The 27,897-nt window shown below is 38.4% G+C and overlaps 1 protein-coding gene across 1 annotated transcript in view; it reads left to right on the plus strand.

Annotated features, from left to right (window-relative positions):
• The window catches only part of LOC125238104, a 317,546-nt gene that overhangs the window by 151,057 nt on the left and 138,592 nt on the right, over positions 1-27,897 (plus strand). Inside the window, exon 4 of the mRNA XM_048145392.1 lies at positions 3,372-3,508. Coding sequence (XP_048001349.1) covers positions 3,386-3,508 — 123 coding nt within the window. The 5' untranslated portion in view covers positions 3,372-3,385. The remainder of the gene's footprint in view (positions 1-3,371; positions 3,509-27,897) is intronic.

The raw sequence follows: 27,897 nt of genomic DNA on the forward strand, positions 1-27,897 counted from the left end.
CACAAATTAATGCCCTTACCGGGATTCGAATCCGGGACCGCGGCTTACCAGGCAGCGTCATACGCGCTAGGCCCGACCGGTCGTCAAAATTATTTCGTTTTAGAGATGATGGTATGTACGTCTAAGGTCTAAATCATTAATCTATTTGCACGATTTCGCTGTTGGGGCATTCCACGAGAATGTCGCTTACGACATGCAATTCTTCTAATACTTCTGAAGACGCCAAGAAAACGAAGTTGTGTCTGACAACCTTTCACGACTTGGTTAACAAATGGCAGTATTTTCTCGGGCTTACGGATTTGATACAAGGCAAAAGCATGTCGTAAGCGACATTCTCTTTTTTAGGGTTCCGTAGTCAACTAGGAACCCTTATAGTTTCGCCATGTCTGTCTGTCCGTCCGTCCGTCCGTCCGTCCGTCCGTCCGTCCGTCCGTCCGTCCGCGGATAATCTCAGTAACCGTTAGCACTAGAAATCTGAAATTTGGTACCAATATGTATATCAATCACGCCAACAAAGTGCAGAAATAAAAAGTGGAAAAAAATGTTTTATTAGGGAACCCCCCCTACATGTAAAGTGGGGGCTGATATTTTTTTTCATTCCAACCCCAACGTGTGATATATTGTTGGATAGGTATTGAAAAATGAATAAGGGTTTCCTAAAATCGTTTTTTGATAATATTGATATTTTCGGAAATAATCGCTCCTAAAGGAAAAAAAAGTGCGTCCCCCCCTCTAACTTTTGAACCATATATTATGTTTCAAAAATATGAAAAAAATCACAAAAGTAGAACTTTATAAACACTTTCTAGAAAAATTATTTTGAACTTGATAGGTTCAGTAGTTTTTGAGAAAAATACGGAAAACTACGGAACCCTACACTGAGCGTGGCCCGACACGCTCTTGGCCGGTTTTATTTAAATCTTTTTTTGGGGGCTTTTTCGTTTCACGAAGATGTCGCCCATTCGATATTCTCGTGGCATGCCCCTGTTTAAGATGCTTTGTAAAGTATATTTCGACTGAACATTCTCGTTTGATGCTTGGTGGTCGCATCAGACTGCGCGTTCAGCTCGCATGCGTGCGTAATTGCGCCAATAACGCCTCTGCACGAAGTACCTAGCCAAACTTCACAATCGCATACGCTTCTTAAGTGTATTCGTACCTAGCTCTCCCTATGTTTTTATTTTATTTTTTATTATAAATGGGCTTACTCTTGGCACAGACTAGCCAAATACAAAGACGTGGCCTACGATGGAGTGAGCTCGCCCAGAAGATGCCTGTTCACTCTTGATTTGAAGGTTGCCGGGTTATATGAGCTCGGAAATATATCGCTCTTGAGCACTGCTTTTCGGTCACCAGGTAGCGTCAACGATTGTCACTCCCGGTGAAACCATTTGGCAGTAAAAAATAAAAATAAAATTCATTTATTTCAGATAAAAGAATCCATATTATCATTACTATATTATCACACATTTTACATATAAACAAACATAAATTATGTTGCCAACATTTTTGACACGTCCTTACTAAGTAATATATATGTCATTGAACACAAATGAAAGACACAGTGATGGAGTCTAATTTGATTAAAAGTTTTTGCCACTCATTTCTTTTCGCTGATTTTCTTTGGTTTTATTTTCGGTGACGAGAATTGTGACACATTTCTTCGTAGTATAACCTTCTTAGACTGAAATAAATTTAATTTTAGTTTTTTTTAACTTGTGGGGTGACAGACTACGAACTTCACCACCACCTTTTCTCCCGTGGTTGTCGTAGAAGTCGAATGTGGAAAATAGGTTCAATTTGAAATTTCTGCTAGTGTAAGTGGCACTGTAATTTGAGCATGTGTTCTGACCACCCCGTTTAGGTATACAGGTGTGAGTTTATGTACGATACGTATGTAAAAAGATAGATTTTTTTTTATTAGCCTAAATGGTGTCCCACTGCTGGGCAAAGGCCTCCCCTTCCTTTCTCCAGTCCTCACGGTTTGATGCCCGCTCTTGCCAGTCGCTGCAAAATACGTCGAGGTCGTACCGCCATCTAAAAAAAAAACCGGCCAAGAGCGTGTCGGGCCAAGCTCAGTGTAGGGTTTCGTAGTTTTCTGTATTTTTCTCAAAAACTACTGAACCTACCAAGTTCAAAACAATTTTCCTAGAAAGTCCTTTTCACTTTCTAATTTTCACTTTCAAGTCTACTTTTGTGATTTTTTTTATATTTTTTAAACATATGGTTCAAAAGTTAGAGGGGGGGAGGGGACGCACTTTTTTTTCCTTTAGGAGCGATTATTTCCAAAAATACTAATATTATCAAAAAACGATCTTTGTAAACCCTTATTCATTTTTAAATACCTATCCGACAATATATCACACGTTGGGGTTGTAGCACACTTTACATGTAGGGGGGGGGGGGTACCCTAATAAAACATTTTTTTCCATTTTTTATTTTTGCACTTTATAGGCGTGATTAATATACATATTGGTACCAAATTTCAGCTTTCTAATGCTAACGGTTACTGAGATTATCCGCGGACGGACGGACGGACGGAAGGACAGACAGACATGGCGAAACTATAAGGGTTCCTAGTTGACTACGGAACCCTAAAAAGAAGATACATCACATAACATGTACGGACATGTACAGACATCAAAATATGTATGTATATTATATTATTTTTAAATTAAGAGAAAAAGTGCGATAGGTACGGCCTGATGGTTTATCGTTTATCGGGCGACCATGCTATCGGTGCTGGATTGTTCTAGAGATATCGCGGATTATCTGATTTCGATTGTAATATGACTAAAGCCGAATGAGAGTTACTTGGAAGTTCTAACATGAAGTTAATAAATGTAGAATCTTAGATATTGTGTGGCAGAATTCCATTTAAACTTTCTAGAATGTTGTATTGAAATCTAGAGTATGGAATTAATAGTGGGTTTGATGAGCGTTATAACGTATCTTAGTTACATATACACGGTGAAATAAAAAGGACCAGTTTTTGCTGTAACTTTAGTCATAATGGACAAATTTTATTATGGGACCTATGCTGAAATCACCAAAGAAAAAACGGAGAAATTACAAAACTATATTTTTTTCGACACGTGGCAAACCAAGAACAAACGGGCCTCCCGCTCGTTTTTGCCCAGAACGTGCAAGTTGTGGAATGAGCTACCTTCTGAGGTGTTTCCCTTGCGCTATGACATGGAGTTCTTCATGAAGCAGGTATTTAGGGTTCTCAAAGGTCGGCAACGCATAAGTGGCTCCCCTGATGTTGCTTATGTCCATGGGCGGCGATGACTGCTTACTATCAGGCGGCTCGTCTGCTCGTTTGCTGCCTATTTCATAAAAAAAAAATCTTACTAAAATTTTGTCCCCAGGTGCCGACGAGAGCATGACAGTGGCCCGCGGCGATGGCTCACCAGAGCGACTTGGAGGCGCGTTGCGCCGTCTCCACTACAAGGCCACGAGGCGAGCGCACTCTGTCGGCCGACACCATACCAATACGCCACCTAAGGTCAGTAGCTTACTCAATTACTCGAGAGACGTCGCTGTGCCGAGCGGCGCGAATCCTACATCGCGCTATCGTTTGTTTATCGTGGATTCTATAAGAGCCGCGGTGTCCCGGCATTTCCTGTATTTTGACATTTTTGACGAAAAGGTTTGCCAGCTGTCAACTGTCAGCTTAGCTGCCCAAAGCCTTCTCGCGCACGCGCGCAGTATCGTTATAACAATGCGTTGCCATGGTTACAAAGCCAAACAATGCGTTTTCAGTTTTTTTCGATACTGCGCGCATGCGCGGAAAGCCGGCGGACGCTGGCTTTGGGGAATATACTTGTATGTAGGGTTTTAAAGATCTATGCACGACTCTGTAAATGACGAATAACAGTTCGAGAGTAGAAAAAAAATATAAATTAACGAGGAGTCCCCAATTCCCACAAAAACATCTACCAGTGAAATGAATTCTAAATTAAATCTGATTAAGTTCCTCGTTCTAATAGAAACCCACTAAATGCCAGGGTAAAGTAAACCTTAATTTATCGGTTTATAGCTCACAGTCGTTAACTGTGTTACGATAACCCACTCAATTTCGATTACGTCCAACACTCGGGCAGAATTTATTGACCTAAATCTAACTAGTACTCATTCACAGGGTTGTTCTCAGCTCGCGCGATGAAAATTTTGTCGGGGAACCAGTTTTGGGATATCTCCAAACAGTAGTAGTATTAAATTTAATAATAGTTATTTGTTATACTTACAAGGGGGCAAAGTTGTATTTTAACGCCGAATGTGGAAACTCGCCAAGTTCAGGATTCTATTCTCGAACCACTGTCTTCGCTCGTCGTTCAACTATAGAATCCATTCACTTGCTCGTTTTTCAACACACGAAAAGTAAAATACATTTGTAACACAAAACTTTTCCTCTCACTATAGCGAGGAAATTACAACGTAAAAAAACGCGTTTATCACTGCTTCCAGTAGTTCCACAGGTGGTAAATCATCTTTATCACTAAATACATCCACTTTTATCAATTTTAAAGCAGAAAATTTGACTATATTCAAGGTCAAATTACTTTATCCACTAGTGTATAAAAGACGTTTTTACCCGCTGGTATTAAAGGACAACAAATATTTTTTATAAACTGAAATAGATACCATACACTAAAGAAAAAGCTATCAAGCCCACTGGTGGCGAAGCCGTTAATCGAACCCGGGTCTCCAGCTATCGCGGCTAAATATTAAAAATATTTAATAAAATATTTTTTCTCAAACATGCAATGACAATATTATTGTCTTTACGTTCCTTAAAATGGGCTGGGAAGTATCGCTTTTTGGGCGCAACAACTTGAGAGGACTGTAAAGGGATTTCATATTATTTTTTATTCCTAGGCCTGCAAAGTAACTTTTTTTTATAAAATATTGTCCTTTAGAGCATTTTTTATTTATTTTATTGTATGTTTGAGAAAAGCACTATACATGCCTCGGCGTGAAAACGCTCACTCATTTTCCCGGCCTCTGATGTAATGTACTATTATTTGTTACATACTTCAAAATATTTTTTCTCAAACATACAATGAAATATGGTATGGTGCTTAGGTACGTACGTTCCTTATAATGTACTCGGAAGTATCACTTTTACGGCTCAGCCACGACATTGGTCTAAGCGCGACAGCGGCGAGCGGCGGCCATACATTGAAGCGAGACACAGCGATGGGACTTTTCATTCGCACGTATGGCCGCCGCTCGCCGCTGCCGCGCTTAGACCAATGTCGTGGCTGGGCCTTTAGGGTGCAACAACTCGAGAGGCCTGAAAAGGAATTTCATAAGTACTACTTTTCAGGCCTAGGCCTTGCAGCTGGCTTGTCGGACAAAAAGCAGGTTTTGTTTTTAAAGGTTGGTTGTCACGGTGTCAGACTAAAATGTCGGGAGCAAAGGTTGCAGGCGTCCATGCAGGTTACGGAGACCGCTTTCCATCAGGCGGACCGTATGCTTGTTTGCCACCGACGTAGTATATAAAAAAAACCGTATTTCCCCGGCCTCTGATATAATGTACCTACTACATTGTACAAAAACCGGCCAAGAGCGTGTCGAGCCACGCTCAGTGTAGGGTTCCGTAGTTTTCCGTATTTTTCTCAAAAACTACTAAACCTATCAAGTTCAAAACAATTTTCCTAGAAAGTCTTTATAAAGTTCTACTTTTGTGATTTTTTTCATACACACCTTTTTTTCCTTTAGGAGCGATTACTTCCGAAAATATTAATACTTATTATCAAAAAACGATTTTAGTAAACCCTTATTCATTTTTAAATACCTATCCAACAATATATCACACGTTGGGGTTGGAATGAAAAAAAAAAAATCAGTCCCCACTTTACATGTAGGGGGGGGGGGGGGGGTAACCCAACAAAACATTTTTTTTCACTTTTTATTTTACCACTTTGTCGGCGTGATTGATATACATATTGGTACCAAATTTCAGCTTTCTAGTGCTAACGGTCACTGAGATTATCCGCGGACGGACGGACGGACGGACAGACAGACAGACATGGCGAAACTATAAGGGTTCCTAGTTGACTACGGAACCCTAAAAAATCATATAAAACAGGAAAAAATCATCAGTCAACAGCGAGTTCGCCATGTAAATAAATAAATATTGGGGACACCTTACACAGATCAACTTAGCCCCAAACTAAGCAAAGCTTGTACTATGGGTGCTAAGCGACGATATACATACTTAAATAGATAAATACATACTTATATACATAGAAAACATCCATGACTCAGGAACAAATATCTGTGCTCATCACACAAATAAATGCCCTTACCGGGATTCGAACCCAGGACCGCGGCTCAGCAGGCAGGGTCACTACCGACTGAGCCAGACCGGTTGTCATTATACGCAATTTAATCCGTTTCCATAGTTTTATTTCTAATTGTACCTTGTTGTCTTAATGTATGTAAGTATTTCAGTGCAATTTATGTTTTCAAATTGTAAAACTACAGCATGTTTCAGTTTCCTTTTTTTAACCCCCGACGCAAAAACGAAGGGGTGTTATAAGTTTGACGTGTCTGTCTGTGTGTGTGTGTCTGTCTGTCTGTTTGTCTGTCTGCCTGTCTGTGTGTGTGTCTTTCTGTGGCATCGTAGCTTCCGAACGGATGAACCGATTTCGATTTAGTTTTTTTTTTGTTTGAAAGCTGAGTTAGTCGGGAGTGTTCTTAGCCACGTTTCATGAAAATCGGTCCAATATGTCGTCGCGGTCGGGTGTTTCTTCAAAATTTTAAGTTTTTGGTTAGGTAAGGTTAGTAAGTAATACGTAACAATATATAATTCTAACCACTGTTGGCAGACCTTAATAAATAAATAAAAAAATAAAAATAAGGAACTCGGCAGTGCGTTCCAAAATAGGTATCGAAGATGCGGGCACATGCGGGTGTGAAGGCAGCCAAGCTCAAGTGGGATTGTGTGGGACTGTGGGACAAGTCTGTCGGATACATCCGCAGAGATGGGCCAAAATAGCGACCGAATGGGCTCCACAAATTACCCGAGGCTGAGGTAAGCCAAAAATGATGGCGGAAAGTCTGGACTTACTTTGTAGCAAAGAGGATCGAGTATTATAGAGAGGTACTGTCGAAGTAAAATGTGTAATCACAGTGCATAGACTGCCATCTCTTGAGACAGGCTTAAAACTTTTGAACCTCAGTTTTGATAATTTGGCCCATATTCTTAGCTTGATATGTGTTAAAATGTCAAATATGAATATTAGCGCCATCTAGCCGAGCGAGTACCCCAAAGGTGTAACGCCATCTAGGTCACCGTACCTTTTTCTGTATGGTACTGAGGTACGTTTTTTTTCTTAGACTTTATCTGTTGGTTTTTAGCGACTGTATTGGCAGGAGCATGTACAATTGTACAAAGCCATGCCTTTAACTTTCTTATTCATATCCATATGAATATGAATATTAATACAAGCCCCGTGTGGTGACGGGTTAAGAATTTCACCACCCCCTTTCTTCCCGTGGGTGTCGTAGAAGTCGACTATGGGACACGGGTTAAATTGAGAGGCTGGCAACTTGTCACTGCAATGTCACAATTTGGATTTCTTTCAACCCCTTTTTGCCAAGAGTGGCACTGAAGCTTAGTAGTTCATGTGCTCCGCCTACCCCTTTATGGGATACAGGCGTGATTATATGTACGTATGTATGTGTGTATATATAAATAAATAAATATTGGGGACTCCTTACACAGATCAACTTAGCCCCAAACTAAGCAAAGTTTGTACAGTTGACTACAAAGAGATGTATCCATTTTTTCACCTTATTACAATGCAGTAAGGTGAAAAAGTGGATACATCTCTTTGTAGTCAACTGTACTACGGGTGCTAAGCGACGAGATACATACTTAAATAGATAAATACATACCGAGGGTTTACTGGTGAAACTCGATAAATCGAGATAATAAATAAACACCTCTGGTGTTTCGGATGTCCATGGGCGGCGGTGATCGCTTACCATCAGGCGACCTGTCTGCTCGTTTACCTCCTATCCCATAAAAAAAAAGAACCTTGTGGAAATTGCACATAGTTCGAATTTCAAAAACCAGTTTGCTCAACTTATCGGATTTCAGCAGTAAACCCTTACTTATACAGAGTGGGGCCTGTAACAAAGGCGAAGAATTGAACTATAGGCTATTCTCCTTATACTGATCAACAATTGTTCAGTGACTTTTAAAAATAATGAAGTCTTTAAATTTTTGATTTTTCATACAAAATAAATATTAGCTTCAATGTACGCCATTATTGTTGTCATTGACGTTGTCTGTCACACTTTAGACTTAACAGAATTCACAATACATTACCTCTTAGAAAAAACTTTCAAGGGTGATGAAAATCAAAATACAAGTTATTTTTAAAAGTCGCCGGACAAATGTTGATCAGTATAAGGAGAATAGCCTAGAGTTCAATTATTCGCCTTTGTTACAGGCCCCACTCTGTATACATAGAAAACATCCATGACTCAGGAACAAATAAATATGTATGTACAAGCGCAATTAATTTAGTCGAGTTAAACTGTAAACCTGCGTTATCGCTTCAGTCAATCCTTATCACTAATTTGAGTAAGTTATACGAGTATTCACATATGATTGATTGAAGTTGACGCATACTCGCAGAAAGTTCGGGCCGATCGCTCACACCCGTCAATACTGCTAATGAGTTGAGTGCTGAGTGCGTAGCCGAATGGCACAAATACTCACGAAACGCTCGTAGATATCTATCTCTATCGCTCTTGCGTATTGGGGCCATTTTTTTCAAAGTTTGTCCACCCCACTTTTTTTGTAACATGGGTATTTTTTACGCGATTCATACTCAGAATGGCGAGGTCTTTCGATCCTGATAGGAGAAAAAAGGGTTCCAAGATTTCCATACATTTTTTTCGAACCTTCCATTCCGTTACCGCCATACAAAATGTATGAAAAAATGGTAACGGAATGGAAAAAAAAACCTTGGGATTGGGACACTTTTTTCTCTTATTAGAATTGTAAGAGCTCGCGATTCTGAGTGAAAACCACACAAAGAATTCCAAATCCAAAAAAAAGTGGGGTGGACAACTTTGAAAAAAAAAATGGCTATTGGTGCGACAGAGCCAGACTACCTTTACGTTTCGTTTCGCGTCGCAGAAATGGCATTCGGCTACGGCACCTGTGGTTAAGGCTGGTTCACACGTATTAAGTTGTCAAGTAATTAACTAAATATTAACTTAATTTTAAGCGACTTAACGCGTGTAAACAATCAATTTAGTAATAAGTTACAAGTTAATATTTAGCGTGCACTTAAGCAAGTAGATTAGAATTTTGTCTATTTTTCGGTTAAGTCGGTGGGCGTGAACTACCACTTGATACGTTTGGACAGGCACGATTTAGTTAAATATTAGTTAATTGTATAAGTTTGGCGGAGCGGTTGCGATCGTATGTTCGTGAGTTAACTATATTTTTTGAAAAATGTTGTGGTCGGAAGACACTAGACAGTGAAATTTAATTATTGAAGAATATATTAAACAAAATTGCACTAGCGCCATATTCCTTCCTTCTGCTTATCCAGTTTCTCACCCACAGTCTCGTGGGTGCTCTCGTTTCCCTGTCTATTTCATCCTTCAGTTCGTCTAAATCCTCGCTGAATACGAATTTAATTACTGAATTTCGGGATGACTAAAGAGCTTAGCTGTTTACGACGTGTAAACGCTTACTTAAAATTAAGTCGCTTAAAATTAAGTTAAAATTTAGTTACTTACTTGACAACTTAATACGTGTGAACCGGCCTTTAGATTTAGTCGCAGATCACCCATGTTAGATGGAGCAATGGAGCAATAGATGGAAAAGGGTCGGCCGGTTCTCCCTGTACGAGTATATTGTGGATTGTGGAAAATAATCGTGGAAATGTGCGAAAAACAGTGTTTATATTCAATTTAAGATGCTCTCAATTATTACAGTTGAAAAGTTCGCTTTGGGCCGATCGCTCACACCCGTCAATACTGTTAATGAGTTGAGTGCTGGTTAGATTTAGCCGCAGATCAATAAGAGGAAAATGTCGGACGCTGTTCAGTCCCCCTTTTTCCTCTCTTTATAATAGTTTTTATTGACAATTTAGAAAATAATTGTAAATAACCACAAAATTAAAATTTTGAAAAACCCCCGACCGCGACATAGTAGACCGATTTTCATGAATCATGGCTAAGAACACTCCCGACTAACTCAGCTTTCAAACAAAAAACTAAATCGAAATCGGTTCATCCGTTCGGCAGCTACGATGCCACAGACAGACAGACAGACAGATAAACATACAGACAGACAGACACGTGAAACTTATAACACCCCGTCGTTTTTGCGTCGGGGGTTAAAAACGTCGAGCGAAAAACGGTGTTCATACTAAACTTCGTGTACAAATCAACTCTCAGTACATTTATGGCTACCTTAATTTTTGACATATTATGTTATGTAGTTGCGTAATCAGCACATTACCTAACTAGTGCGGTAATATAGCGCCATATATGTACAGTCAACCATTTGGAACCCGTGGCCACTCAACCATGTCAAAATGACAAGCAGTAAGAGATTTCTTACAATCTGATTTATAACGTCACTGTGACATAGTTCAGTGGCCTAGGGTTCCAATTGGTTGACTGTACCAACGAGATGTTCATAAAATGCAGTGTTTACCGGAGAATGATCTATATTTTCGGTCAATTTCGCTCGTTGAAGCCGCAAGAGTGTTGTACGTAATTGAAACTGAGTGTGTTACCGTTTGATAAATAATGAACATTAATACCGTCTGACGTAATGGTGAAATATTAGGAAATGGAAAGTACATCTTTACCTTGTATTTGTTATATTTTACTCACCGTGGTGTAATTAATTAATACGACCAGTTATTCGGTAAGCAACGCGTTTATTTCGAGGAAACAGGAAAAGACAGTAGACATACAACAAAACATCATGGCGGTGGGAGTGCATGTTGCCAGCTATGAATATATACAACAGTATTTGTGTGAGATTGACTGAAATTTCTGCGAATTTTTGTGAACTGATGACGATGATAATTATTAAAAATATATTACATAAATAACCTAACCACAAAATTAAAATTTTGAAAAAACCCCCGACCGCGACATTGTAGACCGATTTTCATGAAACATGGCTAAGTAAGTAAGAACACTCCCGACTTACTCAGCTTTCAGACAAAAAAAACTAAACCCAAATCGGTTCATCCGTTCGGGAGCTACGATGCCACAGAGAGACAGACAGACACGTCAAACTTATAACACCCCGTCGTATTTGCGTCGGGGGTTAAAAACAGTGCTTGGAATCCCTCCGCGCCGAAGAAGTGAAACGGAACAGATTATTGTACAATATTCGAAGGCTATTCGCTTTTTGAGTATGATTGGTCCACAGACTGCTGGCGTGGAAAGATTGGCAGTATGCCTTAAGACGATACAGGAGGGGTCAATTTTCCATACAAACGCTCTCGACTATTTCCTCCCTGGTTTTTGAAGGTAGAGCAATGATTTTTTCAACACACATTATTATTATTTTTATCTGTTGAACCGAATTGTTTTTTTGATATTCTTATTTTTAAAGACGTGAGAGCATAAATTGAAATAGATATCATACACGAAAGAAGAAACGGCAAGGCCCACTGGTGGCCGAGCCGGGCGGGCGTGTGGTCTAGTGGTAAAGACGTTAGCCGCGTAAGCTGAAGACACGGGTTCGTTTCCCGGCTCGGCCACCAGTGGGCCTTGCCGTTTTTTTTTTCGTATTTCAATTTATAATTTATATATCGACACTACTTATAAAAAAACTTGTATCTTCGTCTGTCAATGAAAAGAAAATTGTAGTAAGTATGTATGGAATGCATATAGACTTACTGCGTTTTAACTTTGAGGAACAGCGTGAGATACGAGATTTTTTAAAAGTAGTGACGATATAGTAGTGTGACTACTTGAAAAAAAAAAGAACAAATCAAAAATATTCAATAAAATAATTTGATTTATTCCCTAGTTGTGACGTTAGAGCAGTTTGTATGAAGCAGTTCGAAATTTTATTCAAAAGCAACTTAGCCGTCTTTTTTCTCAATATATTAATTTCTTTACAGGTTACAGTTGAATTGAAAAGTAGCATAAAATCAATGTCATAAATAAATTATAGTATCATAAAATATGACGTTTTATATTTCTCTCAAAACTCCGCAAAACTCAATTGACTGAGTAAATAAAAATCCGTTTGTTGAATAAAAATGTTTCAACGATAATTTGTTTCAATTATTGAACTGAAAATATTTGAATTGTATGAAAGGCTTAACAAAACGAAATATTTACCTTACAGTTTGGAATTGAAATGAAAAGTCGAATTTTACAATTTATAACAATTTTACTGGGTAAGTATTTTTACGAGGCCATGCGCTTGGCGAGGAACAGACGCCTATCGAGGGACCTAGTCTTCAACAGAATGACATGAAGTCACGGTCCTCAGCATTGATGGAACGACTAAAGAAGAAGATTTTTACACACTCATTTAATTGGGGCTAAATTAGTTTTTTCTCGTAAGTACCTTGAAACTCACACAATTCCACTTTTCAAACCAATCTGTGTTGTTTCAACTAATAATCTTCTACCATTTTTTTTCTTTCATCTATAAACCTCTAAATAGATTAGTTTCTTATAAAATCGAGCCAAAACAAATCGTCCTTGAAATATCTCGTCTGAAGTAATCTCACCATAATAAAAGCAGACTAAAAGCTCCATCAATTTCACCAGATAATTAATTTGTCTTTTCTATCCAAACTGTTTCAATTGTTTCCGAAACTTCGCTGACAGAGGGGCCATCTTTGAAACTTTTGGAAACTTGGGTAATTTACAAAAAATCGTATCTATTCCATCTTTTTGCTACAAATTGTACCTTAAGTATTACAGCAGTCTAAGGTTGATTTTTTAGAAATTTTAAGAAGAGACATAAGACTTAATGAATTGTTTTTCACGCGTCAGAACTTAGCGATTACTAGATAATTGTATTTTTAATTACTCTTATAAATATATTAAAAGGAACAGGAATGAGAAAAGGATCAAAGTTTTTGGCTTTGAAATAATGATCTTGAAGTTTCGCTTTTGATAGATGAATTTTGAAGGTTTTATAAGGGAGAGATGATTATAAAATGGTGTTTCGTTTTTGAAACTTTCTGGTACCCTTTTTTGTTTTATAACTTTATTAACAACTTTTATACAATGTTATCTAGGAGTCCGCAAAAGTTTGTTTCTCTTTACAATCCATACTAATATTATAAATGGGAAAGTGTGTGTGTCTGTTTATTTGTCCGTCTTTCACGGCAAAACGGAGCGACGTATTGATGTGATTTTTTAAGTGGAGATAGTTGAAGAGATGGTGAGTTACATAGGCTACTTTTTAACCCCCGACGTAAAAACGACGGGGTGTTATAAGTTTGACGTGTCTGTCTGTCTGTCTTATCTGTTTGTCTGTCTGTCTGTATGTGTGTCTGTCTGTGGCATCGTAGCTCCCGAACGGATGAACCGATTTAGATTAAGTTTTTTTTGTCTGAAAGCTGAGTTAGTCGGGAGTGTTCTTAGCCATGTTTCATGAAAATTGGTCTACTATGTCGCGGTCGGGGGTTTTTCAAAATTTTATTTTTGTGGTTAGGTTATTGTCTCTTTATAACCCGCCACTTCCCTAGAATGTACTTAATCTTTCGGTTTAGCCCATGGTTGACTGGTAGAGAATGCCATCTGGCATTAAGTCCGCCATTTGTACTTTTTTATATTGTGCAATAAAGTTTAAATAAATAAATGGGGCGGAATAGGCATTATTGAGTGATATTGCATTCCATATTTCCCTTCACAAATGCCCCACCTTTTTTTTTATGAAATAGGCAGCAAACGAGCAGACGAGCCGCCTGATGGAAAGCAGTCATCGCCGCCCATGGACATAAGCAACATCAGGGAAGTCACTTATGCCACATCTCGGACACTGGCGATCAAATATATGAAAGAGGCGCGTTCCTAGCAAACATTCTAAGCTCGTGTAGGTGAACGCGTACTATGCTTGTATGAGTGAGATATGACAGGTTGACTGTTCGCGTTTCTGACAGGCGGTAACTTTGAGGTAACCGAGAGGGGGTGGGTGGCGCTTTCTGCAGGGAGTGGGTGTGGCCACTGGCCATACTGTACGATAGTACTCTTTATTATACTGTGCTTATGCGTTGCCGACCTGTAAGAACCCTAAATACCTGCTTCTTGAAGAACCCCATGTCATAGCGCAAGGGGAACACCTCACCTACTACACGTTTCAGAAAACTGAGTCTGCCTGCGGACAAGCGACAAATTGAACTAGACAAATTAGTTTTCGGGTCCGGGGGTAATGAGGTGAGAGTACCTATTTTTTGCAATTTTGGTAAGTGTTTTTTGTGTGTTTGTGATGTTGTTTTTGTTTTTATCTTTATTGAAGAGAAGAAAACTGCAAAATAACTGTTAATGAAAGAACCTAAAAACATCAGGGTACGTAGCCGAATGGCATAAACGCTCACGAAACGCTCACGAAACGAAACGCTCGTTAGATATATATCTAGCACTGTCGCTCTTGCGTATTCGCGCGACAGAGCCAGAATATTTTCGCGGCATTTCGTTTTCATTTGCCATTCGGCTAAGGCACTTGGATGTGTAAGAATCAGCTTTTCAATATTTTTTTTAAACAGCCATAGTCAGGAATATCTTAACTTTAGAGTACTCATTAAATGAGTATGAAATGAATGCATTTTACTACGAGAATTTCCATAGTAAACATGGCTGATACGCCCCGTCTTGATAGTCACCCTGTATAAATCAAGGCCTCTGCCTTGTTCTGACAAGCGAACCAAATTTCCCTCCAAAACCGGAGATTGAACATTCTGTAAGGATTCCATGTCACAGACAACAGTGTACCAGAAGTTTTCTTTTTGAAGTGACACTTCTATTTTTTTTTTAATGAATAAAATATTTATTAGGGTCAAATAAGAATACATATACATACATGTACAAAAATTACACTTCCAACCTTAAAATAAAACAGTACTTAACACTACTCCCATGTGAAAATTCACCCGCAACGCAGGCTTCGTCAGGTGGCCACAAATCCAAATCAACAACATGCTTCGTCAAACACACCAATGATGATATCCGCAACAGGCTTCGTCATATATAAAATAATAACTTTAAAATAAAACTACGAAAACGGATTAAATCGCGTATAATGAATTTAAAATTCATCCCGACGTTAACCGTAAGAACTTTAAGCTAAATGAAACCGTCCCGAATCGTACCTGGTACTTCACGTACTTCCAACTAACAACGTTAAACGTTTAATTCGAACCCAGGACCAGGATTATGTTTGATCTTTAACATATTTTGGGACCATGGGGTCCCGGACCTTTGTAAGACATACGTGGGGCCGAAACAAACAGCGCTGAGGCCCTTTAGAACAGCTTAATATAAATTTAATGTGACACTAACCGACGATTATCCATGTCCGCACTATAGTAATGCACCCAAGGACAAGCCCATTATTATTGAGAGCCTGTAATGTCCCACTGCTGGGCAAAGGCTAGAAAGGTATGTACATATAAATGTCCTTACCAGGATTCGAAGCCAGGACCGCGGCTTAGCAGGTCACTACCGACTGAGCCAGACCGGTCGTCAATTTTCAAGTATTTACGTCGGCTCGTGATATGTCCTAAAGTTGTAGCAATGAGGATCGAGTAATAGAGAGAGTTACTGTCGAAGTAAAATGTGTAATCACAGTGCATAGACTGCCATCTCTTGACACAGGCTTAAAACTTTTGAACTTTAGTTTTGACAATTTGGCCCATATTCTTAGCTTGGTATGTTTTAAAATGTCAAATATTAATACTAGCGCCATCTAGCTGAGTGTACCCCTAAGGTGTATGTAATGCCATCTAGGCCACCGTACCTTTTTCTGTATGGTACTGAGGTATGTTTTTTTCTTAGACTTTATCTGTCTATACGGAGTTATATATGTCTTTGGTTGTAGTGAACTATCTTCAGCTCTGTAATCTGTTAGCTCAAAAAAGGTCAAAGCCGTGTAAACAGAAAAAAGGCTTCGTCAAGAACATGATTGGTCTATGTAATTACTTCTCCAGTTTAATAACTTAAATGAGTTTTTAGAAAAAAGCGTAAATATAATTATAATTTATCATTTTAAGCATTTAAAAGTAGAGAAACGATTTGCCATACGGTAAATAAAATTTATGATTTTGCGGCGAAGTTGAATAATTGCCTAAAAATAAAAAATAAAATATTTTGTAAAATTTTGAAGCTGTTAAGTGCTTTTCTTTGATTTCCCGCGAAATTTTCTTCTCTATTTAGTCTTCTCTTTTTAGATTATTATCGTATGACTATAATAGTAAATTACGATACAAGTGCTAAAAAAAGCGAAGATCGAAACGAGTGGAAATAAATTAAAACACGACCGAAGGGAGACACGAATCGACACGAGTTACGAATTTCCTTTTCGCACGTGTATCGTACGACGTTTTTCAATACAGATGGCCCTCCGAAGTTTAGACCTGGCATATAATGAAGCACTTCTCGTACTAATGCGTAAAAAACACCATCTGTACTGAAATAGTACATAACGATACAAGTGCGTAAAAAAGGAAGTTCGAAACGAGTGGCGATAAATTAAAACACGACCGAAGGGAGTGTTTTAAATCGACACGAGTTACGAATTTCCTTTTCGCATGTGTATCGTACGACGTTTTTCAGTACAGATGAGCCTCCGAAGTTTCGACTTGGCATATAATGAACCACTTCTCGAACTAGTGCGTAAAAAAACGACCATCTGTACTGAAAAATATATTTAGAATGAAATTCTCTATAAACCTTACGTTTGATTCAAATAAAAACCCACATGAAATTTTCTTAAAGAGTTTTTTTTTATCTTAAATGTTGCCTACAAAAGCACAAAGTAAAGCAGGTATTATAATGTCCATAAAAATACGAATTATGCGTCTATACCAATAACGGCACTTCATCCCTTTTAGATTAAGAATAAATATAACCTTTCATATGTAAAAAAATCACGCCACACGTACTCTTAACTCCGCAACGTTGTATCTCATTTCATATTTCAAACGAATTTCAACATTTACTCAATGAATCGAAGGCTCAATCTAACGGGCTACGTATTTAAATACATGTTTCGTGTACTACAGTTGAATAAGTATACTTACTCTTCGCAAAATCGTATCTAAATTTAGCCTTCAAGCATTTTTAAACCCTATTTCAGTACCTACCGAAAGCTTATTTCAAGAAACGCTTAACATCAAGATGAAATTGTTGTATGGTAAATCACGCTAGGGTGACCAGCCGGCGTATTATGCTTCCAATTGTATCACTCACCTATGTGGATAAGTATCCGTCACGCTTTGGCAAGTAAGGAAATAATGAATTTCGGCGGAAAGTCGCCAGTCTGTCGGTGTTTTACAGGTTGCACTTCGGGGAGTGTGCTCAAGAGCTACTCAAGCTTATTCCACCGTCCCCATTCTACCATCGGACTCCTATTTTTTTTTTTTTTTTTTATATACTACGTCGGTGGCAAACAAGTATACGGCCCGCCTGATGTAAAGCGGTCACCGTAACCTATGGACGCCTGCAACTCAAACAGTGTCACATGCGCGTTGCCACCCCATTAGAAACTTGTACATTCCCTTTTGCTGTGTTAAGTACACAGTAAAAAGGAGTGTACAAGTTCTAAGGAGGGTTCGGGTTGCCGACAACTCAAAGGACAATAAACGGAACAAGTTAGTTCCGTAAGTCCTCCCGTCATCAGCACACCGCACCCTCCTAGACGCACGGCCGGTTTCCATCCTTACTTGGTATATATTCCGCGAATTCGCACGAAGCGCTTTGCTTCTTCTTTTCTTATGCGCACTGCCACGGAGTGGAATTCCTTGCCGGCGGCTATATTTACGAGATCATAATTATAACACGGCAACCTTCAAATCAAGAGTGAACAGGCATCTTCTAGGCAAGCTCACTCCATCGTAATCTTTGCCTTTGGCTAGTCTGTGGCCAAGAGTAAGCCCATTTATAATAATAATAAAAAAGTATGTCAGTGTGGGAGTGACAGATGTCTTATGAAAGTGAAAAAGTGATAAAATTGGAAGCATGATACGCCGACATTGTTAGCGCAGTGTGATCAATCGTTGACGCTACGTGGCGATAGCCAATACGCAAGAGCAATAGAGATAGATATCTATGAGAGCGTTTGTGACATTCGGCTACGTACCCTTGTCACTTTGACATAAAGTGCCCATGTCGAATAGTAGTTCAGCGTCGAGTACTAGTACTTTCACCTTAAAGCCAATCTGTACAAAAAATAGGAATAGTCTTGGAAAATCTCAAAACATGGTCCCCACACAAAGTCTAGAATATAAGGTTGCGGCTTAGTGGAAAAATAATGTTATTTTTATAAATTGATACACGTGTCTCGCTTGTTGATGTATAAAAATATAAATTGGTTATAAAAGCTTTAACGTTTAGCTATAGAGATACAAGGATAAAGGAGGCACAAGGTGTTTCGATAGACACAGACTCGACGTAGCCCCAAACCACAGTATAGCGTACTATCGTACAGTATGGCCACTCCCGCTCCCCGCTGAAAGTGCCGCCCACCCCCTCGGTTACCTCACAGTTACCGCCTGTAAAAAACGCGAACAGTCGGCCTGTCATATTTTACTCATACAAGCATAGCACGCGTTCAACTACACGATTTTAAGAATGTGTGCTAGGAACGCGCCTCTTTCATATATATTTGATCGCCAGTGTCCGAGGTGTGTCTTAGGCTAGGCTATTTTATAATATGATTATAAAACTAAAATACAAAACAACTTACAAAACAATACAAAATATATGAACACATTATCAAAAACCGGCCAAGAGCGTGTCGGGCCACGCTCAGTGTAGGGTTCCGTAGTTTTCCGTATTTTTCTCAAAAACTACTGAACCTATCAAGTTCAAAACAATTTTCCTAGAAAGTCTTTATAAAGTTCTACTTTTGTGATTTTTTTCATATTTTTTAAACATATGGTTCAAAAGTTAGAGGGGGGGGACGCACTTTTTTTTCCTTTAGGAGCGATTATTTCCGAAAATATTAATATAATCAAAAAACGATCTTAGTAAACCCTTACTCATTTTTAAATACCTATCCAACAATATATCACACGTTGGGGTTGGAATGAAAAAAAATATCAGCCCCCACTTTACATGTAGGGGGGGTACCCTAATAAAACATTTTTTTCCATTTTTTATTTTTGCACTTTGTTGGCGTGATTGATATACATATTGGTACCAAATTTCAGCTTTCTAGTGCTTACGGTTACTGAGATTATCCGCGGACGGACGGACGGACGGACGGACGGACGGACGGACGGACGGACGGACGGACGGACGGACGGACGGACAGACAGACATGGCGAAACTATAAGGGTTCCTAGTTGACTACGGAACCCTAAAAACCTAACCTAGGGTGCCGCCAGCAGCGGGGCAGGGCCCAAGCTGCCGGTGGTTATGGCTGCAGAGAGAGGAACCGCCGGACTATACGCGCCGTGTCCAAGATCACCGCCTTCTGCATCTGCACCTTGATTCAGCCACCTAGCGAGAGTCTCTTAAGATGTTGGTCGAGACCCTTCGCTATGAGACCGTTCGCGGAAACGACTATCGGAACAATGATCGTCGAATCAACATCCCACATAGCGGTTACTTACTGTGGACTTTGTTCTTCTCGGCTTTCACGAGTTTTATTACTAGTATCATTACGTAATGCTATCTTAACTATCCTCATATTTCAAAGAAAATTATAACTTTTCTCTTATGAAGTTATGATTATTAATATTAACTTATCGTAATTGAAACTTGATGCTAAAACGGCTTCATTTAGGACGAAATCACGTACTCGCGTATGAAATAAGGAAGCCAACATTGCTTTATAAATTTGATTTTGTTTTGATGTGGAATGGGATCAGTGTACAAAACGTATCTCGAGCATCCAAGTACACCGCTAGATGTCACTGATCCTATTAGCAAACTAGCTAACGACATGTTTATATAAATTACTAGCTTTTGCCCGCAGCTTCGCTCACGTTAGAAAGAAACAAAAAGTACCCTATATCACTCTCCATCCCTTCAACTATCTCCACTTAAAAAATCACGTCAATTCGTCGCTCCGTTTTGCCGTGAAAAACGGACAAACAAACAGACACACACACTTTCCCATTTATAATATTAAGTATGGATATTAGGCTCAAAATTGGTTTTGATTGCTTGAGAAAGAAATTGTGTGGAGAGTTGTTAGTAGAATAAATATACGTCTAGAATAAATTTAAAAGTGGAAAATGTCTGCCTTGGGTGAGACTTGAACTCACGGCCTCTGGAGTTCAAGTCTCACCCAAGGCAGACATTTTCCACTTTTAAATTTATTCTAAGCCTAACGGCATCGATTGCAGACGTTTCTGCTAATCAGAAGTTAAAAATATACGTCTGTTGATAATTTAACACGATATTTGTTTAATTTGTTTTTTATCATGCAGAAACGTCTGCGAGCGATATTACATATTATTTTTAAATGGCCCCAGCAAGGCCATAGGTCGCAGGTTCGAGTCCTGCCGGAGGTGTGAATATTTCCATTTTTCCTTTAATTTAAAAATACGGTATTTGTTCTTTGCTATTCCCTTAGAGACCTGGTAGTTATATAAGCAGTTAGATGGTTTGAAGGATGGAATTATGTTTGAAATAAAACCGCCTTCAAAAATAAGCGCGTTACAAAACACGGAGAAACTAAAAAGCCAAAAATAATAAACCTTTCAATTCAGATTTCTTATCGTATTGCAATAAACTAAACATCCAAATTATAAACAAATCAATTATTTTTGTAGTCGGTACCAGACCTGTTCGTCGCCTTGCTATTGCCTGTTTGCCCCACCCAACCATACACAGGCTGGTACCGACTCCAAAAATAATTGATTTGTTTATAATTTGGATGTTTAGTTTATTGCAATACGATAAGAAATCTGAATTTAAAGGTTTATTATTTTTGGCTTTTTAGTTTCTCCGTGTTTTGTAACGCGCTTATTTTTGAAGGCGGTTTTATTTTTTGTTAAAAAGTTTATTTATTTGTTGATTTTTAGTGGTTCCTAGTGATATTATATGTATCAGTCCGAATACATGTACAGTAGTGAAAGAATTATCCTTTAACTCCTAACCATTGAGGAGTTGACCTTCCATCATCAGCTCAGTTGATTTTTAGTGGTTCCTAGTGATATTATATGTATCAGTCCGAATACATGTACAGTAGTGAAAGAATTATCCTTAAACTCCTAACCATTGAGGAGTTGACCTTCCATCATCAGCTCAGCCACATAAAATTATTACCATCAGACGTAAATACTGGTGTACCTTTGAAAAATAGACTAAAAACATTACATGTGCCTATAACATTTGAAGAGTTCCCTCGATTTCTCCAGGATCCCATCATCAGACCCTGACTTGGTGCCAATGGGACCATCTCGGGGTTATACCGGTTCGATCAAAAAAAAAATTTTGAAAATCGGTCCACGATTCTCGGAGATATCGAGTAACATACATACAAAAAAAAAAAAAAAAAAAAAAAACATTCAGTCGAATTGAGAACCTCCTCCTTTTTTGAAGTCGGTTAAAAATATATGAAAGCAATCTCGAGTTCCTTCTCTAATTTATATCATTTGATAGCTTTGAAACCCACTATTTCGCTCGAGAGAAATATTACATACTTAGAATACCGAAAGCACAAGACCGAGATTTTGTATCCAATTAATATAGTAACTGTGTACAATTAAAACGATGCTTTTCATGATTCCGGGATTCCCGGGCCGTGTGGTCAACATTAGCCGATTCTTTTATGTAAGCTGCAAAAAAGAACTCAATTAACTGATTTCAAAAATTTGCGGATTTCATATACACCGTGTTTCACTTAACACTAAAAACCTGAAAACTGTTTGTTCAGAATCGAGAGTAGAATCGATTGAGCTATATATTGATGGGGGTAATATTTTTATTTAAATTGGTATGATTAGTTATTTTTTACGTGCCTATTCTATTGTATTCGTAATACAACATTGTGTATATCGCATTGCTAGAGGTTGTATACCTTTTTCCGTATTTAGGGGTATTAATACTGGCTGGTTACTTGGGCGATTATTTTTTCCACTACGAGTTTGACGTTGTTTGTCAGTTTAATCTTAATGTTTATCATAAGTCATAACAAATTGAACTCGTACCTAATTACAACCTTGAGTCATTCTGAATATTGGGTTTAAATTTGCTTACTGTGATTACCTGTCCAATTTGAAGTTTACTGTGACAAAGCTTTAAAGTGTTTTACAATGACATCTTAGCTGTCTATTGGTAAACCTTATGTCGTTGCAGTAACGTACACAAATAAATAGTTTTATGGTTTATTATGGTAGTTAGCAATTATTTTATTGAGTGTAGAGCTAAAAGTCAAGTAGAGCTGTACAGAAATATAAAAATTCAATTTAAAAAAAAAGTAACGATCAGATTAAAAGATGAATACTCTAGATGAGTTTAAAAAAATAAAATTCTGTTGGGGTGTCTGAGGTTTTGAGTGATACCGGAAACACGTTGTATACAGAATGGATGCCGCTCATGCTCGTTATCAACTAGTCAGTTGCGGTGTACGATCACGGTCCTATCCAAATAGATCAAAAACCGTATCAAATTACAAAAGTAGAATTGACCCCATCTATTTAAATTCAGACCGTTTTTCCGTCATTGATTCTGGCTGACTCACTCGTTTCAGAGACGCTTGGGGTCCGCAATTCCGGATCGTAAACAGTAAGTTTTGTTCAATTACTCCCAAAGGTATTGTTTTAAAAGTTACGAGTTTTGTAGGGACATTGTGCCTGAGATTTTATGATAAGATGTGATAAAAGATGTTTTGTTTTTGTGAACTAATTATCTAAATTTTATCTATAAATATTGTTTTTGAGACTAAAATGTTGTATTTTCTTGGAATAAATATTTTAGGGTTTTATAAAAAAAAAATACATCAAACAAATAAAAACATGATAAAACTACATAAAACTAAATACCTAACCTACTTATAAATAGAGTCGGACTCGCCCACCGAGGGTTCCGTACAAACTTTCTTTCAAACTACCTAGTAAAAATAATCTCATATTTTCATATAACTCTAATGACTTGACTAGAAGACAAAAGTATAGGCACTAATGAGTATTATAGTGTATAGCGCCATCTCCCGGTCAATTTGCTAACAAATTTTCGCGACCTGGTTTTTCAGGGATAATTCTTTATACTTAATGTTAACCGATTTAAACAGTTTTTACTTTATTGGACAGAAGATGGTTTACGTAACACCTCGTATTAATTTGAAGTACGATATACATCCGCAAGGGTGGGTAAATTGAAAGTAAAAATCTGAAAAGTTTTTTGTGAATTAAAAAAAAGTATTCAAAATACAAACACAATTATATTTTTCCTGTAATGTATAGCATAAAACCAATATTTACTAAAATTTTCATAATTTTTCGTTGGTAAACTTCGGAGATAAGGGGGGGGAACGGTATTTTTTTTTACATTTTCCTTCAAAATTCTTTTTTTTTTTCACAACAAAAAAATTACAAAAAATAGCTTATTTACATTCAATTTGAGCTCTTTCCAACGATACCCCACTTGACCTAGTAACTTGAAATTTACAGTTTGCCCCCCTTTCATTTTGGCCATTTTCTACAATTAATATTAATATATTTAAAAAAATTATACTTTCTATTTGTAGAGGTTTACAATGTTCACAACTATTCCAAATTTCAAGTTGATAGCATTAGTAGTCCTCGAGATATTTAGGAATGTGACAGACGGACAGACAGACGGACAGAGTCGCACCATAAGGGTTCCTGTTGTACCTTTTTGGTACGGAACCCTAAAAATAAATATCTATCTATAAATACTAATCCTAATGGTTACTGTTGACAGGATGAGCATTGACATGTTTTGCATAATATTCACACTTAAGTATGTATCTATACTTAATATTATAAATGGAAAAGTGTGAATGTCTGTTTGTTTGTCCGTCTTTCACGGCAAAACGGAGCGACCAATTGACGTGATTTTTTGAGATAGTTGAAGGGATGGAAAGTGACATAGGCTACTTTTTGTCTCTTTCTAACGCAAGCGAAGCCGCGGCCAAAAGCTAGTATAAGTCTGAAATTAATAAGTTTTCTTGCATAACCTATTTTTTATACCTCTATATACCACATCCAAAAACCTCTATATACTACATAACATACCTCTAAGTTTGCTCTTAATCTTTTGTGAAGATGTGTTATTTATAGCGCAGTTGTACATTCATACATACATACATACATACATATAATCACGCCTGTATCCCATAAAGAGGTAGGCAGAGCACATGAACTACAAAAATTTCAATGCCACTTTTGGCAAAATGGGGTTAAAAGAAATCCAAATTGTAACATTGCAGTGACAGGTTGCCAGCCTTTCGCCTACGCCACAATTTAACCCATATCCCACAGTCGACTTCTACGACACCCACGGGAAAAACACCACACGGAGACTCCCAGTTGTAAGACCTAAAACTACTGAGAATTTACCAAAATTTCAAAAGAAATACGGAACCCTTCAAAATAGCTCTCAATCCTTCCGGCAGACGCTTCCTTTATAGGCGTGTTACATAACCGCGCTGTTCCCTCGGGTGATGTCGCCCCAGAATAGTGCGCCATAACGGCACCGAGAGTGTGGGTATCCGTAATACGTGTGAAGGTAATATGAGTTTTTTTTTAATATTTGGGACACCTTACACAGATCAACTTAGCCCCAAACTAAGCAAAGCTTGTACTATGGGTGCTAAGCGACGATATACATACTTAAATAGATAAATACATACTTATATACATAGAAAACTTACATGACTCGGGAACAAATATGTGTGCTGACCACACAAATAAATGCCCTTGCCGGGATTCGAACTCAGGTCCGCGGCAGTCGGTAGTGACCCTACCGACTGAGCCAGATCGGTCGTCCAGGATGGAAGAGGTAAATCTGAATGGGAACGTATTGTCGAATTATTTTTAACTAGCTTTTGCCCGCGGCTTCGCTCGCGTTAGAAAGAGACAAAAAGTAGCCTATGTCACTCTCCATCCCTTCAACTATCTCCACTTAAAAAGTCACGTCAATACGTCGCTCCGTTTTGCCGTGAAAGACAGACAAACAAACAGACACACACACTTTCTCATTTATGATATTAGTATGGATTTGCCGCCGCTATCATTAATGTTGGACATGCCCATAAGATGAAATGTATTTCTGACAATCAGCGTCAATCTGTCACGCACGTTGCCAAAAGGTATAGTCAACGAATTGGAACTCTAGGCTATTGTCACACCTCGGACACTGGCGATCAAATATATTGAAAGAGGCGCATTCCTAGCACACAGTCTTAGCTCGTGTAGGTGAACGCGTACTATGCTTGTATGAGTGAAATATGACAGGTCGATTGTTCGTGTTTTTGACAGGCGGTAACTGTGAGGTAACCGAGAGGGGGTGGGCGGCACTTTCAGCGGGGAGCGGGAGTGGCCATACTGTACGATAGTACTCTTTATTATACTGTGCTATTGTAGAACTATGTCATAGTGATGTTATAAATCAGATTGTAAGAAATCTCTTACTGCTTTTCATTTTGACATGGTTGTAGAGTGGCCTAGTGTTCCAATTGGTTGACTGTACCTATACGCGTTTAGACTGACCTTTTCCCTTATCTCTAAAACAAAAGCTATAGGTGATATTTTTTTATATGTTGTCCATGATTAATTTTACTTTCACAAAAAGGCCAAAGCGAACATACCAAACAAAAAATGACCCTTAAAATCGAGTGTCTACTTGAAAAACCCCGACTGTAAGCCAGTAAAACCAACCCAGACCTAATTTCAAACCTTCCAACTAAAAAGAGGTATATATTTCTTCATAATATTTTTATTTTTAAGTTTTTTTAGGGTTCCGTAGTCAACTAGGAACCCTTATAGTTTCGCCATGTCTGTCTGTCCGTCCGTCCGTCCGTCCGTCCGTCCGTCCGCGAATAATCTCAGTAACCGTAAGCACTAGAAAGCTGAAATTTGGTACCAATATGTATATCAATCACGCCAACAAAGTGCAAAAATAAAAAATGGAAAAAAATGTTTTATTAGGGTACCCCCCCTACATGTAAAGTGGGGGCTGATATATTTTTTCATTCCAACCCCAACGTGTGATATATTGTTGGATAGGTATTTAAAAATGAGTAAGGGTTTACTAAGATCGTTTTTTGATAATATTAATATTTTCGGAAATAATCGCTCTTAAAGGAAAAAAAAGTGCGTCCCCCCCCCTCTAACTTTTGAACCATATGTTTAAAAAATATGAAAAAAATCAAAAAAGTATAACTTTATAAAGACTTTCTAGGAAAATTGTTTTGAACTTGATAGGTTTAGTAGTTTTTGAGAAAAATATGGAAAACTACGGAACCCTACACTGAGCGTGGGCCGTGAGCGCTCTTGGCCGCTTTTTTCTTCTAAGTTAGCTTCAGACTTAGCCGAAGTGACAATAGACGGTACATAGCCATCGAAACACAGCCTGGATCCGTCGTGCCACTAAAGAAGAGTGATAGCGAGAGCTAGCGATACGCTTACGAAGCGTTAGCGAATTGTTATGTTGGCTAGATGCCTTGTAGACCCTTCGTAGCGATAAGACATGCCCAATTATGGGAAATGTCAAGAGTCTTGATTCAGGTGCTAGTTATTAGGGACGCTTTGATGGAAGGTCAAGCTGTATCAATTTATTCAGTGCAATTATTTGTCTCTGTCGAAATTAGGTAAATAGATGGAATTAATGAATGAATGACTTTCTTACTCTTTTTAGAGCCTATTGCCAAAGCTTCTACTCGTGTGGTCTATGGGTCGGTTTTACGCAGCGGGCGTACAGTGCACTTAGAGTGCAGTATAATAATGCATTCAGGGCATTGTTGAGGCTCCCTCGCCATTGTAGCGCGTCGGGCATGTTTGCGGACGCCGCTGTCGATGATTTTTATGCGATAATGCGCAAAAAGTCGGCGTCCGTAATAAGACGTGTGCGAGAGAGCGGCAACAGCATCCTGCGGATGATAGCAGACAGGCTGGACTCGCCCGTCCTTGGCCGGTTCGTGGATCTGCACGTGAGGGATCCGTGAAAGTATTGTTTGTGTTGTGTTAATGTTTTATTTTATTTGTACTAAATTAGTCTAACATAGTTATTAAGTTTTAGAGCTACTAACCATATTATGGAACCTGTCTTCTGAAATAAATGATTTTTATTTTATTTTTTATTTATTTTATTGCGGTTCATATTCAATTATTTATCTTTCCTCTAGATACTGCTTCAATCTATAATTTTCTCTATGTCTCTGTGTTAGCTGTCAAAGTTTTACTGCAGTCTGGAGCTTTGCAGTTTGGGTTCAGCTTTCGGGATTTCACAAGTTTGAGCAATAAATTGGTATTAGTTATGATGTCGGGAGTTTTGAAGCTACTGTAATGTCACAGTTTCGTTTTCTTTCAACCCCTTATTTGCCAAGAGTGGCACTGAAACTTGAGTAGTTTCATGTGCTCTGCCTACCCCTCCATGGGACACAGGCGTGATTGTGTGTGTGTTTGTGTGTGTGTATCTTATCTTATCTTAAATCTGCGGGGGCCCTTACGGATACACTTCGACCCATCGGGATCTTTTGTGCAATTACCCCCTACGATCCTAAGATCC

This window comes from Leguminivora glycinivorella, chromosome 22 (assembly GCF_023078275.1).
Source record: "Leguminivora glycinivorella isolate SPB_JAAS2020 chromosome 22, LegGlyc_1.1, whole genome shotgun sequence".
Taxonomy (NCBI): domain Eukaryota; kingdom Metazoa; phylum Arthropoda; class Insecta; order Lepidoptera; family Tortricidae; genus Leguminivora; species Leguminivora glycinivorella.